We start from the raw sequence: 17,452 nt of genomic DNA, 5'->3' as shown, positions 1-17,452 counted from the left end.
AGGTTGGCAACTGACCTCAGGAGTGAGAGGGAAAGTTGCTATCGATTCCTTGACCAGGGTTAGGGGACCAAAGCCCTGTGGCTTCTAGCGGTCCCCCCAACCTGGTCAGCTCAAAGCCCTCCCTGGATTTCTGTTTTCGGTGTTCAGCTTCCTTCCTAGTCCTTGCTGCTTTTATTGTCTCTGGTGTCACCGGAGCAGGAGGCTGTCTGTCTGCCCGTCTGTCTGCAGCTGACGTTTCTCTCTCTCTTTGTTTTTCCTCCCTCTCACTCGCTGTCCCCTCTTCCGCGCCTTCCCTGCCACGCATACTCCTCCATCCTCTCCTCTCACTCACTTGTCTTTCTGCCCTCCCCGCGCTTTCTCCCTCTCTCCCTCCTCACCCTGCCCCGTGATTAGTCCATGGTGGAAAAGGGACTAGGTTTACCCTTAGTGAAGACATTTATCCTGAGAAGGGTACGTGCCTCTGCCCCCGCCCCTCGCCCGCGCGCCTGGTGCCCAGTGCCTGCGCCCCTCCTGGCCGGCTAGTAAAAGGCCTGTCCCTCCGCCTCCCTGGCCTGCGGGGCCCCACCCAGGCCTGACCTGCGGGGAGGGAGAAGGACGGCTTGCTGGTTCCACATGGGGAAAGGGAAGCCATTCCAGTCAGAATCCTAGAAACCGTTTCTCCCATGATGCATCTTTTAAGCGAGATCCTGGGTCTGCGGGACAAGCATCTGCGAGGTTAAGAGCTGGGCACAGGTCAGCCACTCTGTTGCTGGGCGCCTCAGGCAAGAATCTGCCTTCCTGAGCCTCAATTTTCTCATCTGTAAAGTGTGAACAGTCAAGGACCCTACTTCATAGGATTATTTTTAAGGACTCTCTTAGTCCTAAAATTTTAGCTCAAATCCTGGCACATAATGAACTCACAGCAATTGTTAGCTGTTGTTATTGTTGTTATAATTGTACTGGATGTCACATTTCCCAGAGTAGAAAAAAATTAACATTTATCAAGTTCAGCTTGGGCAACATAGCAAGACCCTATCTCTAAAAAAATAAAAGTAAACTAGCTGGGCTTGTTGGCACATCTATAGTCCCAAATTTTCAGGAGGCTGAGGTGGGAGGATCACTCAAGCCCAGAAGTTGAAGGTTGCAGTGATCTATGATCACACCACTGTACTCCAGCTTGGGCAATACAATAAGACACCATCACAGAAGGAAAAAAAAAGGGAAGGAAGGGAGGGAGGGAAAAGGAAGGGAAGGGAAGAGAAGGGGAGGGAAGGGAAGCATTTATCAGGCTCTAACTCTGAGCCAGACTCCCGTGCCAAGCATTTCTTGGGGAATCTCAGAAAGACTTCTTCAACTGCCCCATGAGGCATCCATCACTCCATAGATGAGAAGACTGAGTGCTGAAGGAGATTGAACCACTTGCCCAAGGAACCTTCCCCTGCAGTTGGGCCTAGGACTTGGGGAGTGGGGAGTGGGGTTAAGGGAATCAAACATTGGCCCAGGAAAGACCCTTCCCCATGGAGCCAGCAAACCACAGGATGGGGGCGCCCAGCACTGCCCTCCTCCCCGCTTCTTACTAGCTTTGGCCTTGGTCTGACCCCTCACCCAACCCACCACTGTCCGACACCCCCTGGCACCCCAGTCTGGCCCGGATTGAGCTTGCTCTAAAGCATCAGCCTGAGGGGGGTGGTGAGGCTGAGCATGTGACTGGTGGTGGGGAAATGGGAGCCTGAAATGACCAGGAATTTGGCCTGGGGTGGGCAGTGAAGACCAGGGGCTTATGTCCCAGTCTTGGGGTGATGGGATCTCTCCCCCCTCTGCTCCCCAGCCCTCAGTCACTTCCTGTCCAGTGCAAGGTAACCCGGATCAACCTTTGACTGACCCAGTCTCTCACCCACCCCCACCTCCAACTTTTCCCTTGTTCTTCCTGTGCATGGGGTGATCCAGGAGTGGGAGCTGCCTGGGAGGATGGAAGGGACTTGGAGGGGTGTTGGCGGTTACAGGTCCACAGGCCCAGCAGAATGCCCTTCATAGTCACAGATGGGAAATTAGGACAGAAGCTTTTATGTTGCCTCTTCAACAATCCTCATCAAAACTAAACATTCACAACACTTATGGTGACCCAGAACAGAAGAGCACCTCACCATGACTCAAGCAGAAAAGGGAATTTGTTGGCTCCAGAACTGAAATATTAAGGGTTTATTGGCATTGGGAGTAGCTGGATCTAGAGTTTCCATCAATACCATTGGTCATTAGTCTCTGCTGTAGGACCTATTCTCCCCTCATTGGGCAGAGGGAGACTCTTTCCTAACAGTCATAGCCAAAGTACCAAGCCAAACTCCTGTTGGGCCAGCCTGGGTCACATAGCCATTCCTAATCCAATCACTGCAGCTGTGGGAATGCTCTGGGAAACAGGGAATGCTCTGATTGGACAGCTATGGTTCATTTAATCATTTCTGAGGTATGGGATGGAGCCTACCCTACTTGAGCCACAAGCTCTGAGTGAGTGTGGGAGTATTTTTCAACAAAAAAATAGACGCTGTACCAGAAGGGGAATATTGGCAGAGAAAATAAAAGATTTCCCTACAAGCTGTCACTTCAGTGGAGATGAGAATTCCAGGTCTGATGATGCAGTGAGATGGCCTATGGGACTGGATCAAAGATAACAAGGGCAGAGTAGGGGGAACTGAGAGGTAATAAGGAGGAACATTGCGGATCACAAAAAAAGACTTGATTATTTCAGAGTGAGTGGGAGATATGGAAGAAAGTTTTGAGCACAGGAGGGACAGGATCTTACTTAATAGGATTTTTTTCCTGGCTGGTATGTTGAAAGTAGCTGGGAGGGTGGCAGCAGGGGGACCAGTGAGAAGGCTACTGCAATAGTTCAGACATACAGTGATGGAGGCAGGACCTGGATAGAGGTAAAAGACGTTGAGTCCAATTCTGGATGTATTTTGAAGGTGGAGTACAAGTGGCTAGTCTGCAGGATGAGAATCAGGAATGTATGTACAAGTGGCTAGTCTGCAGGATGAGAATCAGGAATGTATGTACAAGTGGCTAGTCTGAAGGATGAGAATCAGGAATGTATGGCATTGTTGCACTCAAGAGGAAAAAAGGGGGCGGCACCTGTGGCTCAGTGGATAGGGTGCCAGCCCCATATACCAAGGGTGGTGGGTTCAAACCCGGTCCCAGCCAAACTGCAAGTAAAAAGTATCTGGGCATTGTGGCAGGCGCCTGTCATCCCAGCTACTTGGGAAGCTGAGGCAAGAGAATTGCCTAAGCCCAGGAATTGGAGGTTGCTGTGAGCTGTGTGATGCCCCGGCACTCTACCGAGGGCAATAAAGTGAGACTCTGTCTCTACAAAAAAAAAAAAAAAGAGGAAAAAAAGGAATGGGAGGCCAGGGTGTCAGATGCTGCCAAGTGGTAGTATAACATGAAGACTGAATTTTGACAACATAGTGATTAGTGGAAGGAGAAAAAGGAAAACAACTGCATTGGACTCAAGGAGGTTAAAAGATCTACCTGACATCACACAGCAAGGCAGTTAAGGGCCAGAGCCCAGGATTCCTGGCTTCCCAAGAGGACCTACCATCTTGGTCACCCTCAGTGCATTCCTATCAAGGCCGATGACCTGGTGCCGCCAGCACATGGGAGGTAGTCAAGGTCTTCCTAGTGGGTAGGAAAGAATGGAGCTCACACCAAACATTCTCCCCTGCCTTGCCCAGGCTCAGGTGTGGAAGATCCTGTGGGTGAAGTCTCCGTCCACGTTGAGCTCTTCACTCATCCGGGAACTGGGGAACACAAGGTCACAGTGAAAGGTGAGTGGTCCGAGATGGGAGGGAGTACGCCTTAGCCAAGACAGAAACCAAACTCAAAACTGTTTTAAACAGGCAGTGTCTGTGGCTCCGTGAGTTGGGTGCCGGCCCCATATACCAAAGGTGGTGGATTCAAATCTGGCCCCGGCCAAACTGCAACCAAAAGGAAAAAAAAAAAAAAACTGTTTTAAACAAGAAAAAAATTTTTTTTTGTCTAATGGTTCTTAAAACTGAGAAGTCCAGAGATAACCGTCTTCAGGCATGGCTAGATCCAGGAGTGCAAAGAATGTTATAGGACTCTATAGAGATGCCCCTGACATCTTTTCTTGCATTTTCATCCCTAATGTGTTTTTCCTCTTCTATAGAGTCACAAAGTGCTCAGCCCCCACTAACACTGCAGCCTGAAGCTAGGGGAAGGAGAAAGTTAAGGCCTCACTTTCCATTTTCCAATGCACAACAGAGTTTTATGCATGTACTTTTTCTCACATTTCATTGGCCAGAACTTGGTCATATGGCCATAGTTAGCCAACGGGGCATGCTAGGAAATGTAGTTTTTATTTCAGATAGACAGACCACTAGGGAATTTTTACTTTTTACTTCCCCCCAACAGTGGTGGCTGCCAATGACCTCAAGTGGCAGACTTCTGGCATCTTCCGGCCATTCATCGAGGTCAACATTATTGGGCCCCACCTTAGTGACAAGAAACGCAAGTTTGCAACCAAATCCAAGAACAACAGCTGGGCTCCCAAGTACAACGAGAGCTTCCAGTTGTGAGTCTGGGATGCTTTTGAGGAGCCTGGGGGAAGGGAGGGGCATCTGCCAGGTGAACCTCAGGGCCAACTAGGCAGGAGGGATGTCTGATGAGCTAATGGTACCTGGGTGCAGGAATGGGAGAGGTGGGGAAAGCTGGAAAAGGAAGCACCTTAGTGTGCAGGAGTAAGGGGACAACACCATGATGAAGGTCATCTGGGGCAAGCAGGTCATAGGAGAGAAAGTGAGTGTGATAAGAGGCATGGGGTGAGTGCAGATGGGGGGGGTAACATAGTGATGAATGCTTGTGAAGGGGAGAAATCTGGGCAGAAAGGGCATAGTGGGTAGTGCTATTTCTGGGTCTGGAGACTGGTCCAGGTAAGGGATGTGGGGGTTGTTATGAGGCTTGTCACTGAGGGTCTGGAGAACATGGGGGGGGGGAAGGACTGAGGTCACTTGGAGATGGGGACTCCTGGAGTCAGCAGTGAGTCTTGTCAGGACTGTTGGAGCAGGTCACCTGGGGGAGTTGGCTCTGGGAAATAGGAATTGAGTATCGCTCAGGACATGGGAGTGGGCGCCACATGGGATGGAGATGGCATCACATCCAGTGTGGGCTCTTGGAGTCAGGACTGGGCTTAGTAAGACCTGGCATCCTCTAGGGGGAGGTTGGAGCTTCTACAGGTCAAGACCCTGGACAGGGAGAGGTCACATCAGGACAGGGCTCCTGGTTAGAGGGTTGTGGAATGATAGGCCACCTTAGGGAATGCTTCTGAGGAAAAGCATGGGCTAATTGGGGAGGGGGAGGGACAGATTTCACCCTCAGAGTGTAACAGAGTACTTCAGGGATAGAAGTGCAACCTAGAAGGAGGATTCGAGGCACCAGTGTGGGCCTGACCTTAGGGAGGGGCTCTTGCACAGCCAGAGGCAGAGGTCCATCTGAGAGTGCTTAGGGGTAGCACAGTGTCACCCCCGAGTGGGTGAGGGGCATGCAGGAACCAGTGTCACTAGTGATAAGGCACTAGGGTGGAGTCATGTCTGAAGGCAAAGGTCTAGGGGTTAGAGGAGTGAGCTGGGGAAGAACTTAGGGGAAGGTGAGCTGGGGAAGAACTTAGGTCAGGGGGAGAACTTAGGGGGAACCTGGTAACGAGGCTTCTGGGTCAGATGCCTGAGGCAGGCAGAGGACATAAGCACGGGGGTATCTGGGTGGGGGGCTTGGTCAGGCAGGAGACAGGGTCGGGGATCCGAGGGAAGGATCACTTGGGGGGAGGGGCAGAGGCAGGTGTAAGTCTGGGTGGGTGGGGAGAATTCAAAGACTTGACAGGAACATTACCCAGGTGTGGGCGTGGCTCATCACAGGGTTGTAGGGCGTGTCACCAGGGTCAGGGGCGGGGCTAGCCTAACCTGGCAGATGTTGGGCACCTGGGAACCTGGTGTGAACGTGGCCCCGCGTGGAGCCACTTTGGGAGTGGCGTTTGGTCGGGGGAGTGACCTGTACTTTACGTCCCGCCCCACCCTTCCGCAGCACGTTGAGCGCTGACGCGGGCCCCGAGTGCTATGAGCTGCAGGTGTGCGTCAAGGACTACTGCTTCGCGCGTGAGGACCGCACGGTGGGGTTGGCCGTGCTGCAGCTGCGCGAGCTGGTCCAGCGCGGGAGTGTCGCCTGCTGGTTGCCGCTCGGCCGCCGCATCCACATGGACGACACGGGTCTCACGGTGCTGCGCATCCTCTCGCAGCGAAGCAACGACGAGGTGGCCAAGGAGTTCGTCAAGCTCAAGTCTGACACGCGCTCTGCTGAGGAGGGCGGTGCGGCGCCTGCGCCTTAGCGCGGCGCTCGCAGGCGGGAGGCACTGAACCTGCGCGGAGCGCGGGTGGGGCGGGGCTTGTGCCTGGGCCAGACCTCCCCAGGGGGGACACTCCGGGCTCTGCGCAGGGGGCGGGCTGCGCCTGCGCTCTTAATTTAGGTTGCCTATCTGGCGAAATGTGCTTGGTTGACATTCCGCCCCTTCCGGAGGACATCCCCGGGGGCGCGAGGGAGGAAGAAGCCACATCCCCTATTTGAGGCCACGCCCCCATTGTCTAGTGGGCGCTTCGGGCGGGGTTGGGGGAAACCCCATCCCTCTGGAGGAGACCACTTCCTGGGGCTCTGGTACTGGAAGGCCGCGCCTCCTGACCCCTGGAAAAGCCATAAGATGGGTTCCAATCCCCGGGCCCAAGACCAGTTGCTAAGTATGTAACTCTTAGCTCCTTGAAGGGCAGGCCTTAGGCAAGGGGTAGGGCTTCCTGGAGCTCCCTCTTAGGTGGTTTGGGAGCTGGACGGACCAGGATGCTGGTTGGAGGGCCCCGGATTACCGGAGTCCTCTTTGATGTTTGTGCAAAAAATAAATGGGGGGAAGAGGGAAGATGGGATTTCAAAAGCACATGCGCCCTCGGGCGCCCAAACCCTGAAGGCCGAGGGGACTGCTCTGGGCACCAAGGCAGCCCCTATTTCCCTTTGGAGGGTTGCCTTCCCCTCTCCCCCAACATACCCAGCCCTCATATCTTAGAGTTCAACACACCCGTTTGACAGATGGTGAAACTGAGGCCCAAAGAGCTGCTTGAGACTTGGCCAAGGTTCCTAGTGCCATATCCTCTCCCCAACCCCTTAGGCCTGGGTGCCCCATGGAAGGGTGGGCTGAGATCAGATGACCTGACACAGCTCCCTGTTGCTGCTAACCCCCACCTCAGTGGTCCTTCCCCAAGGGGTGGGGGTCCTGGGCCAAAGCCCCTATTACACCCTCCTTTTCTTGTTAGCAAGCAGAACCCCTGCCCTCAGCCTCTTCTGGAGCCCCATGGGAGATGCCCTGAGAACTCTTGACCTCCCACCAGAAAAGCCCAAGGATTTGGGATCCCCTAGTCCCAGGTTCCCCCATTCCTTCTTTCTTTCCCGGAATTCTCCAGGCAGGAAAGAACAGAATAGGAGACCAGAAATTCTAGAGTATGTGTGTGTCAGAGAGAGAGAATACATAAACATGCTTGGAGCTTAGTCTCCAAAATCTCATTCATTCAAATGCCCAGGCCACAGGATTACCCCAAGTGGAGCTCCAGGGTAACTTAGCAAGAGAGTTAGCTTATGAAGGCGGGCCTTCCAGGGCCTATCTTTGCCCCAGGATCTGATTGAAAGTTCAGCAGGGCCTATCTTTGCCCCAGGATCTGATTTTTCCACATTGCACGCATGCATATGTGACATGGTTTCTTCTGTCAGATTGGGACGTACAGGATTGTGCTGAGCTAGGACAAAATGAAAATGGGGGGAGATGAGTAACTGGGCTCCTGGAGGGACAGGCATCACATCAGATGGGAAGGCTTTCCAAGTTGAACAATGAGATGGAACCACCAGGGACAGTGGGGAGTCGTGGCTGGAGAGATCTGCAGAAGTATCAGACCACACAGGGACTTGTATGCTGCCCTGAAGACTTTCACTTTTATTCTAAGACGATTGGGGAGCTCTGGGAGAGTTTTAAAGTTGGAGAGAGATTGGATTTCAGGTTTCAAAAGCTGCCTTATGAAGAATGAAACCAGTGAAGAGGTGGGTGGGGGGTGCTTTTGGGTACTGAAATTGATTCTTGGAAAGATGTTGGAGGCTATATATTAAAAAGAAAAGACAAACCCTTGGCTCTTAGATGAGCCCCTGCTCAGCTGAGTAGAGTTATCCAGTTGTGCACTGCCCAAGGGTTTGGCATAACTAAGGAGCCCTTAGAGATGCAAATCTTAGACATTGGGTGTTGTATGTTTACGATGACGGTTTCCCCACAGGTGAATGGCAAAGGTCTGGCAGTAGTGGAGCCACTTTCTAATTTGTTTGAAGGCCCTGTGTGTCCCCTAAATTTAGGCAGGTGTGGGTAACAGGTTCTAAACTAAAGGTTATGATGCAAGTTCTCATACAGGATTGAAGGATTCTAGCCAGGGGCCCTGTGGGAGCATAGAGTGAGGGACACGGACTGAGGGATAGATTTGAAATGCAGACCATGCCAGGTCTGGGGGTGTGGGTAGGGTGAATGGATGACTCAGGGTTGAGAATACCAGTAATGCCAAAGGGAAGGTAATCTATGACCTGGGGTGAGCTCTGAAAATTTTTTCGATGGCTGGAAGGAAAAGAAGGAGCCGAGCTGCCTGAGAGAGCTATTTCCAAAATGATTCCTTAGGAGTTTTTCTGGTCACATGTGTGTGTTTGTAGGATTATCCAACACTGGCCTAGGCATGTGGAAGGAGCTTCAGAGAATATCTGCGGAATTAATTTTTCTCACTCCCAGGCTAGAACTGTTTTTGACATATCCTCCCTCTTTTCTTTCCCAAGAGAACTATTCATTCTTCAAAATCCATTATAAAAATCATTTCTTCCAGAAAACCTTCCCCCCTCTTCCTCCTCAGGACCTTCCCCAGCTTTTGCCCCTCTGGCCTAGCCCTGATGCCATGGGACTGGGGGTGTCAGCGTCCAACTCTCTTTCTCCCAGACTAGGAGGCCTCTCAGGGGCTCCAACTTTACCCAGCACCGTCTGGGCACAGGAGAATGGCAGGGAGGATGGGCCTAGTTGACTTATGTGTTGGAGGCAGGGTCAGTGTGTGACTACATATCCACATGTGTGTCTGTCTGTGTCTGTCCATGCAAACCTTTCACTCCACACAGACCTGGGTACGTACAAAGTGTTTGAGCTAGATTGAGGCTAAGCTGCAGGACACAAAATGCAGAGAGAAGGGACAAAGAGGAATCCAGGGGGTTGGAATAATTTTGAAACCAGAAAGTACCTTTATTGGCACCACAGGGCCCAGAGAGGAGCAAGGCTTTGCCCAGAGCCACCCAGCAAGTGGATACAGAGTCTAGCCTTGGATGACACTTCTGAACTTTTGCCACCTCATCTAGGGCATCTGGGGTTCTGAGCCCTGGTGGGGTCTTGGATCTTCTTCATGCAAGGGGCTGACGCCAGATTTCAACAGATCAGGGAAAGCTTAAGGGCACATAGGCCTGTGACAGGGCAGATGTGGGGTGTGACATCAAGGGATACCTTGGATGGAGCCAAACCCCACTGCTGAGGAATAGAGACAGAGTAAAAACACATAGACAGGTGAGAACATGCCCCAGTAAAACGGAGATTTTTGAGGGGGAGAGATGCAGAGACAAGGGAGAACAGCACAAAAGAGTTGGGAAGGAAGAGGGAGCTGTTCTCACTCTCACTTGTCTGTCCATGAAGGATTTACATAAAATGAGGAGGTGCCCATCTACATCCCCAATTCCCCTCTCAGACCCCAGAGCCTGAAATCTCGCCACATCCCCCTTCCCATCAGAGATGCAAAAAACTTAACACCCAACTAGAAATCCTTGGGACCTCTCTCGGCTGGGATCTCAGAGCCTTTCTGTCCCCCACCATTACCCCCTGTGCTGTCCATTTTGCAGGTGGGGACACTGATGGGCGGGACAGAGTGGGGACAGCCTGGAGCTTCCCAGAACTCTGCTGCCCTGGGGGTGGTGGGACTCAGTCCCAAATCACGGCCCCCATCTGCTCCCTGAGCACCCTTTCCTAAGAATCGTTAAGGACCAAAGTTGTCTTTGCTGACACATGTTGCTTTTCTCTTTGCCTTTATTGTTTTAGAGAGAAATCAAGTAGACGGTGTCAAGTAAGATCCCCCAGGCCCCGCCCAGCCATACTGGCTCTCTGGAGACACAGGTCACAAGCAGAGGGTCTCTCATGCACCTCTCAAGGGCCACATAGCCAGGGCCCTTGAACCCCACTCCTGTCCCCAGCTCCCCAAACTGGCCAAGCAATCTCAGAGGCCACCCCCTCCACGCACCTTCTCTTAGCATGTGATTGCAAATGTGAAATCAAAACGTTGTTTGTTTTTTTGTTTTGTTTTTTAATTACACCCCGTTGGTCCAGCATCTGCACAGATGCCCTCATTTCTCTGTAAATATGTGACTTGGAACAAATGTTTAAAACAAACGAGAAGTGGTCATGAATGCATGGTGTTGAGATGTTTTGCACTATTCTGACTTTTTGGTCTCTGTAAAAATATTTTATTAACAGCAGACATTAAAAAAGGGAAAGCACACACAGCCTTGGACATGTGGTGCTCTTCTTGCGTTCCCATAATGGAAAACAACTCATATTCAGCATGTAGACTACACATAGACACCATAGAACATGGGTCTCACCAATGAATGCAACTCATCTACAGCATTGTACCCATTTTACAGAGAAAGAAACTGAGGCACAGACAGGCAAGATCTTGCCAAGATCACACAGCCAGGAAGGGGTGAAGCTGGGATTTGAATCCAGAATATTGGGAAGCTGTTGCTTTTTTTTTTTTTCTGAGACAGTCTCTGTACACTGGGTTAAGTGCTATGGTGTCATCATCATAGCTCACAGGAATCTCAAACTCTTGAGCTCAAGCAATCCTCTTGCCTCAGCCTCCTGAATCTCTAAGACTACAGGTACCAACCACTACACCTGGCTAGTTTTTCTGTTTTTGGTAGAGATGGGGGTCTTGCTCAGGCTGCTAAACTTCTGAACTCAGGCAATCCACCTGGCTCGACCTCCCAGAGTCCTAGGATTACAGACCTGAGCCTGTTGCTCTTAACTAAGTAAGTTAGGATACAAATGCCTGGGACATGTTCCCCTAATTCAGCTAACACCCCCATTTTTGTCTGTTTTAAATGTAGCAGATGAGCACTTCATGTCATAAACTCAGATGTGCAAGGAACAAAACTTCATTTTCCAAAAGCTGAATTTCATTTCTGTTTTGAGTCCTCATCCCACCAAGGAGCAGGAATGGATTCTTACTCAGCTGAGAATTTCCATGGTCAATTCAGGAACTCCCCTCCCAATGTCTGGGATTATTTCTACGTTTGAGTGGCCAGGACTGGGGCTGTGGGATCCACTACCAGGAACAGCATCTGTGAGTACTTTGTCTATAAGTAACAGCCAACAGGGCTTGAAAGTGGGGCAAAAACTTGGATAAAACCACAAAGGTCATCCATTACTCAGCAGTTCCACTTCTGGGAATGCATTCTTGTGAAACTCTTGCAGGTGGGTCTGTAGTATCTTCAGATAGGGGAATAGCATATAGCTAGGAAAATGGATAAACCACAGCTGTCTGTGTGATGTTGGCAGAGGCAGCCGTCATGACTGCTGAGTGTACCAAACTGCATGGTTTAGAGACTGAACCATTTCTGTACCCAGGCACAAAGGCTGTGTAGCCTGATTGCTGTGTATCTGCTCAGTCCCTAACCACGGGCTTGTTTGCTGCTTGCTACAAAAAGGTGCTGAGTCTTTGTTCTTGTGGCCCCCTTTCATGTTATCCATGGTGTTTGAGGACTGAGGCTGAGGCTCATGCTTCTTGCATGTGGCCTCTGCTCTCAGTGGTCCTTTTCCCAGCTGTTATAGTTCTATAGAAGGAGAGGAGAATGGGAATTGGGGCAGAATTTTAAATTTCTACAATTTTTTTTTTTTTTTTTGAGACAGAGTCTTACTTTGTTGCCCTGGGTAGAGTGCCATGGCATCACAGCTCACAGCAACCTCAAACTCTTGGGCTTAAGTGATTCTCTTGCCTTAACCTTCGAAGTGGCTGGGACTACAGGTGCCCACCACAATGCCTGGCTTTTTTTTTTTTTTGGAGTTGTCATTATTGTTTTGGTTCGAACATGCCAGCCCGGGTGTATGTGGCTGGCGCCCTAACCACTGAGCCATGGGCACCAAGTCTACAATTTATTTTTGTTGTTGTTGTTCTTCTTGCAGTTTTGGGCTGGAGCCAGGTTTGAACCTGCCACCTCCAGTATATTGGGCCAGCACCCCACTCCTTGAGCCACAGGTGCCGCCCTACAATTTATTTTTAAATAGTCTCACACTGTTGCCCAGGTTACAGTGCTGTGGCATCATCACAGCTCACAGCAACCTCAAATTCCTGAGTTCAAGTGATCCTCCTGTCTTATCTAGGATCCCTAGTAGCTACAGGGGCTACAAGTGCCTGCCACAACACCCAGCTAATTTTTCTTTTCTTTTTTTTTTTTTTCAGAGTCTTACTCTTATGCTGGTCTCAAACTCCTAACTTCAAACAATCCTGCTGACTTTGCCTCCCAGAGTGCTAGGATTATAGGTGCGAGCCACTGGGCCTGCTCAAAGTTTCTATAGTTCAACCCAATTACCAAACCCATTTTGGTCACAGTCTAATCCAGGTGTCAACCAACTTTCCTGTAAAGGACTGGATAATAAATACCTTCAGTTTGCATGACATAGAGTTCTAGTGACTCAACACTACCATTGTAATCAAGACAAATGCAAATGATGTGTATGGCTGTATGCCAATAAAACTTTATTTAGAAAAACTGCTATACTCAAATCCTTACATATGCATACCTAGAACATCAGTATTCACAATAGCCAAAAGATGGAAACAACCCAAGTGCCCATTAACAGATGAATGTATAACAAAATGGGATCCATCCATTCAATGGAATAATGGAATAATATTTAGATGGAATAATATTTAGATAGGAATGAAGCACTGACAACTGCTACAATGTGGGTGAACCTTGAAAACATGGTGCTGAATAAAAGAAGCCAGACACATAGTGTGTGACTCCATTGATAGGAAATGTCCAGAACAGGCAAATCCATACAAAACTCAGATTAGTAGTTTCCAGGGGCTGGGGAAGGAAGAATGGGAATGACCGCTAATGGGGACAGGGTCTCCTTCTTTGAGAGATAACTAGTTCTGGAACTAGTTATAGGTGGTGGTTGTACAACATGGTAAATGTACTAAATGCCACTGAATTAGACACTTTAGTCGATTTTATGTTATCCAAATTTCACCTCAATAAAAAAAATTTAAAAAAGGCCAGGCTTGGTGGCTCACACCTGTAGTCCCAGCGCTGTGGGAGGCCGAGGCGGGTGGATTGCCTGAGCTCAGAGGTTCGAGACCTGTATGTAACAGCAGTGAGCCAGAGTAAGACCCCGTCTCTACTAACATCAAAAACAGCCAGCACTGCAGGAGAAAGAAGAAAATCAACAAAAAAGGAGTACTTCAAACAAAGAAGAATGAAGAAGCACACTGAAATTAAAAATAAAAAAAAAAATTTTAAAAATATGTCATGGCTGGATGCCTTGAATCCCAGTACTTTGGCAGGCCAAGATGGGAGGATTGCTTGAGGCCAGGAGTTCAAGACTAAACTGGGCAACACAATCTATAAAAAAGATTAGCCAGGTCTAGTGACACACACCTGTAGTTCTAGCTACTCAAGAGGCTAAGGCCAGAGGATCACTTGAATCAGGATTTGAGGCTGCAGTGAAGTATGATCAGGCCACTGCACTCCATTGAGACTTTTTTAATAGAGACCCTGTCTCATTGTGTTGCCCAGTTTTTTTATTTTTGTCTCTAAAAATCGTGGGCGGCGCCTGAGGCTCAGTGTGTAGGGCACTGGCCCCATATACTGAGGGTGGCAGGTTCAAACCTGGCCCCTGCCAAACTGCAACAAAAAAATAACCAGGCATTGTGGCAAGTGCCTGTAGTTCCAGCCACTCCAGAGGCCAAGGCAAGAGAATCACGTAAGCCCGGGAGTTGGAGGTTGCTGTGTGATGCCACGGCACTCTACCAAGGGCAATAAAGTGAAACTCTGTCTCTACAAAAAAAAAAAAAAGAGAGAAAGAAAGAAAAAAAAAAGAAGGAAAAATAAATAAATAAATAAAAATCCCAGGTCAGATTTGGCCTGTGGGCCATCATTTGCCAACCCCTGGTCTAATCTATTGTCCTTCAATTTTCCCTCCAGCTTCTGCTCACTTTTCCCAACCTCAGGGCAAACTCCAGCATCAACCTCATACTCACCACCATCCCCCCACCTCACACCAAACACTCCCATCCCAATTACTGTCCTGCTTACTCTAATCTTATTTGAGCCTCCTCTCCCTATCATTCCACCAGGCAACATAGCAGAATCACCCAAGAACTTCAAAAACACACATATTCAATTTCCTGGAGGTTGTAACACAATTATATAGTTGATGATCTAAGATTACATTTCATTATATAATTATATTGCATAGTAATTACTCTGCTCCTAATCCTGCAATTAAACATAGTGGTGACTGTGATCATATGTCCTACAATTACACAATCATTCTTACCATCATTATAGCATACACTAATAAACCAGGGTAGGTTGACATTAGCGTCTGCCTCAGTCCAGCCTTATTCTAGGCAGAGGCTGCAAAGCCCAAACTACATTTGTAGACTTTCCTGCAGCTGGGCATACTCAGCGCACTAGGGTGTACTGGCCAGAGGCAGCTGCAGTCATTTGGAAGGCACTTGGTTTTGTTTCCTCTTCACTCTGCCAGCGGCCAGATGTGGAGACAGCTGATATTTCAGAATCCAGCAACAACCTTGGTGAGGCTTGAGAGGCCAATTTTGTAGAGTCATCCCTGTAGGACCAGACCCAGTCCTGATCTTTTGCACCATGACCTGGAAAACTACTGGTCCTGGGCCAAATCTGGCCCAATCCTTGTTTTTGTAAATAAAGTTTTTGTTTGTTTCAGTTTTGGGGGGTTTTTTGTTTTGTTTTTGGCTTTTGAACCCACCACTTCCGATATATGGGGCCCGCACCCTACTCCTTGAGCCACAGGTGCCACGGATAAATAAAGTTTTATTAGCACACAACCACACTCATTTGTTTACCATGGGAACACTGAATCATGAATTTCCTATATTAAATGCCTTTCTGTTAAAAGCTCTCCAGTAGTTTCTGTTTCCTGCCTTGATCCCTGACTGATAAACCATGTTATGTCACATAATAAATTGATACATCCAGAATACTAGACACAACTGCAGTTATGCTAAAGGACGAATGTAGTAAAGCTGAATAATGACCCCCACCCCCTTATCCACATCTGTTCCCCAGAACCTGTGAATGTTACTTCACATGGCAAAACTGATGGCCAGGTGAGGGGGCTCACACTTGTAATCCTACCTTTTTCTTTTCTTTTCTTTTCTTTTCTGTTGAGACAGATTTCTACCCTATGCCCTGAGCAGAGTGCAATGGCATCGTAGGTCACTGCAACCTCAGACTCAGGCTGTGGGCATCCTGCTGCCTCAGCCTCCAAAGCCGCTGGGATTATAGGAGCTTGCAACAGCACCTGGCTGGGTTTTTCAATTTTTTTCATGAATAGGGGGTCTCACTCTCTCTCAGACAAGCCTGGGACTCCTGAGCTCAAGCAATCCTCCTACCTCAGCCTCCCACAGTGCTGGGATTAGGCGTGAGCCACCTCACCAGGCAGTAATCCTACCATTTTAAGAGTCTGAGGGGGAGGATCTCTAGATGATGGAAGTTTGAGAACAGCCTGGGCAAGATAGCAAGATTGTATCTCTACAAAAAAAATAAGAAAAATTATCTGGGTGTGATGGTGCACACCTCTTATCCCAGCTACTCAGGGATAGGCTGAGGTGGGAGGATTGTTTGAGCCCAGGAGTTCAAGGCTGCAGTAAGCTATGATGGCACCACTGCACTGGGTGACAGAGTGAGACCCTGTCTCTAAAGAATAAATAAATGGCAAAAGGAACTCTGCAGATGTGATTAAAATTAAGGTTTGGGGATTATGGGGAGATTATCTTGGATTATAAGTGGGTCCTAGATGTAATCGCAAGGGTCTTCCTTTTCAGAAAGAGGCAAAAAGATTAATTAATAAGGGATGTGAATATAGAAACAAGAAGTTGGAGTGATGCAGGCAGGGGCCAAGAGCCAAGGTATGCCCCAAAGCTAGAAAAAGTAAGGAAAGGGATTCTCTCCTAGAGCCTCCAGAAGAATCAGCCATCACTGGACTTCTGGCCCCCAGAACTATAAAAGAAAACACTGGTGATGTTTTAAGCCACTAAATTTGTGGAAATTTGTTGTGACAGTAATAAGAAACTAATATAATGGGCCAATGGACCAACTGAAGGATTTCCTCATGAATAGGAATCACTTTTCAATTTAAAGTTAAATTTTAAATAATTAGTATTAATTATCAATAACATTAATAGGTCAGGTGCAGTGGCTCACACCTATAAGTCTAGCATTTTGGGAGGCTGGGGTGGGAGGATGGCTTGAGTCCAGGAGTTGAGGCCCAGACTGAGCGACATAACAAGACCCTATCTCTACAGAAAATAAAAATTAACATTAATACAAATAAAGGCAAGAAAAATGCATGGCTCATATACATATACATGTGTGCCTGCGTGTACATGTGTGTACATGTACATTCTTTAATCAGAATGGTTGAACAAATAAATGATCGTCATTCTCTACCACAGAATGTTTTCTGTAACATTCCAAAGAGAATTGGTAGATGTTAGCCCCAATTAGAAAGGATCTCCACAACATATTGTTCAATTTAAAAAGAAAATTATTTTAAAAAATCAGTGCAGTTTGATCGCATGTTTATAAAATAAACATGTGCTGCATGAAAAAGGCAAGTTACAGTAGAGTTTATGTAACATGATAGTCTTTTTATAAACATGTATATATTTGCTCCATGCAAATGGGTAAGGCTGGAAGGTTTTTCATCAAAATGTTAGTTGTGTCTAAAGATGTGTGTTTTAATTTTACTGTGTTTGTTTGCTTAGCTGTAAGTTCTAATTTTTTCTAGACTGATTGCATACCATCTGTGAGTTTATAAAATCATTGGGTATATTCCTGTGCACCCTAAGGGTTTAATAATCCTGAGAATTCACAAGCATTTGACTCAGAAAATCCAGCTTTGGGTGGGGCATGGATGCCCCAGCCCCTTCTCTCTGGGGTGGGACCACTCAGGTGTGGGCTGTCTGCTGTCACCCTAAGGTCTCTAAGCCCACAGTGTTACATGCTCATTGTCACCCCCTATAGTGATCTTTTTTTTTTTTTTGAGATAGTCTAT

The 17,452-nt window shown here is 48.4% G+C and overlaps 1 protein-coding gene across 1 annotated transcript in view; it reads left to right on the top strand.

Annotated features, from left to right (window-relative positions):
* Positions 1 to 10,618, top strand: part of UNC13A (unc-13 homolog A) — a 68,205-nt gene extending 57,587 nt beyond the window's left edge. Inside the window, exons 42-45 of the mRNA XM_053585682.1 lie at positions 394 to 450; positions 3,705 to 3,797; positions 4,405 to 4,564; positions 6,067 to 10,618. Coding sequence (XP_053441657.1) covers positions 394 to 450; positions 3,705 to 3,797; positions 4,405 to 4,564; positions 6,067 to 6,367 — 611 coding nt within the window. The 3' untranslated portion in view covers positions 6,368 to 10,618. The remainder of the gene's footprint in view (positions 1 to 393; positions 451 to 3,704; positions 3,798 to 4,404; positions 4,565 to 6,066) is intronic.
* The last annotated feature ends 6,834 nt before the right edge of the window (positions 10,619 to 17,452 follow it).

The sequence above is a fragment of the Nycticebus coucang genome, chromosome 3 (assembly GCF_027406575.1).
Source record: "Nycticebus coucang isolate mNycCou1 chromosome 3, mNycCou1.pri, whole genome shotgun sequence".
Taxonomy (NCBI): Eukaryota; Metazoa; Chordata; class Mammalia; order Primates; family Lorisidae; genus Nycticebus; species Nycticebus coucang.
The sequence above is the reverse complement of the archived record's forward strand: the minus strand, read 5'-3'. Positions and strand labels throughout refer to the sequence as shown.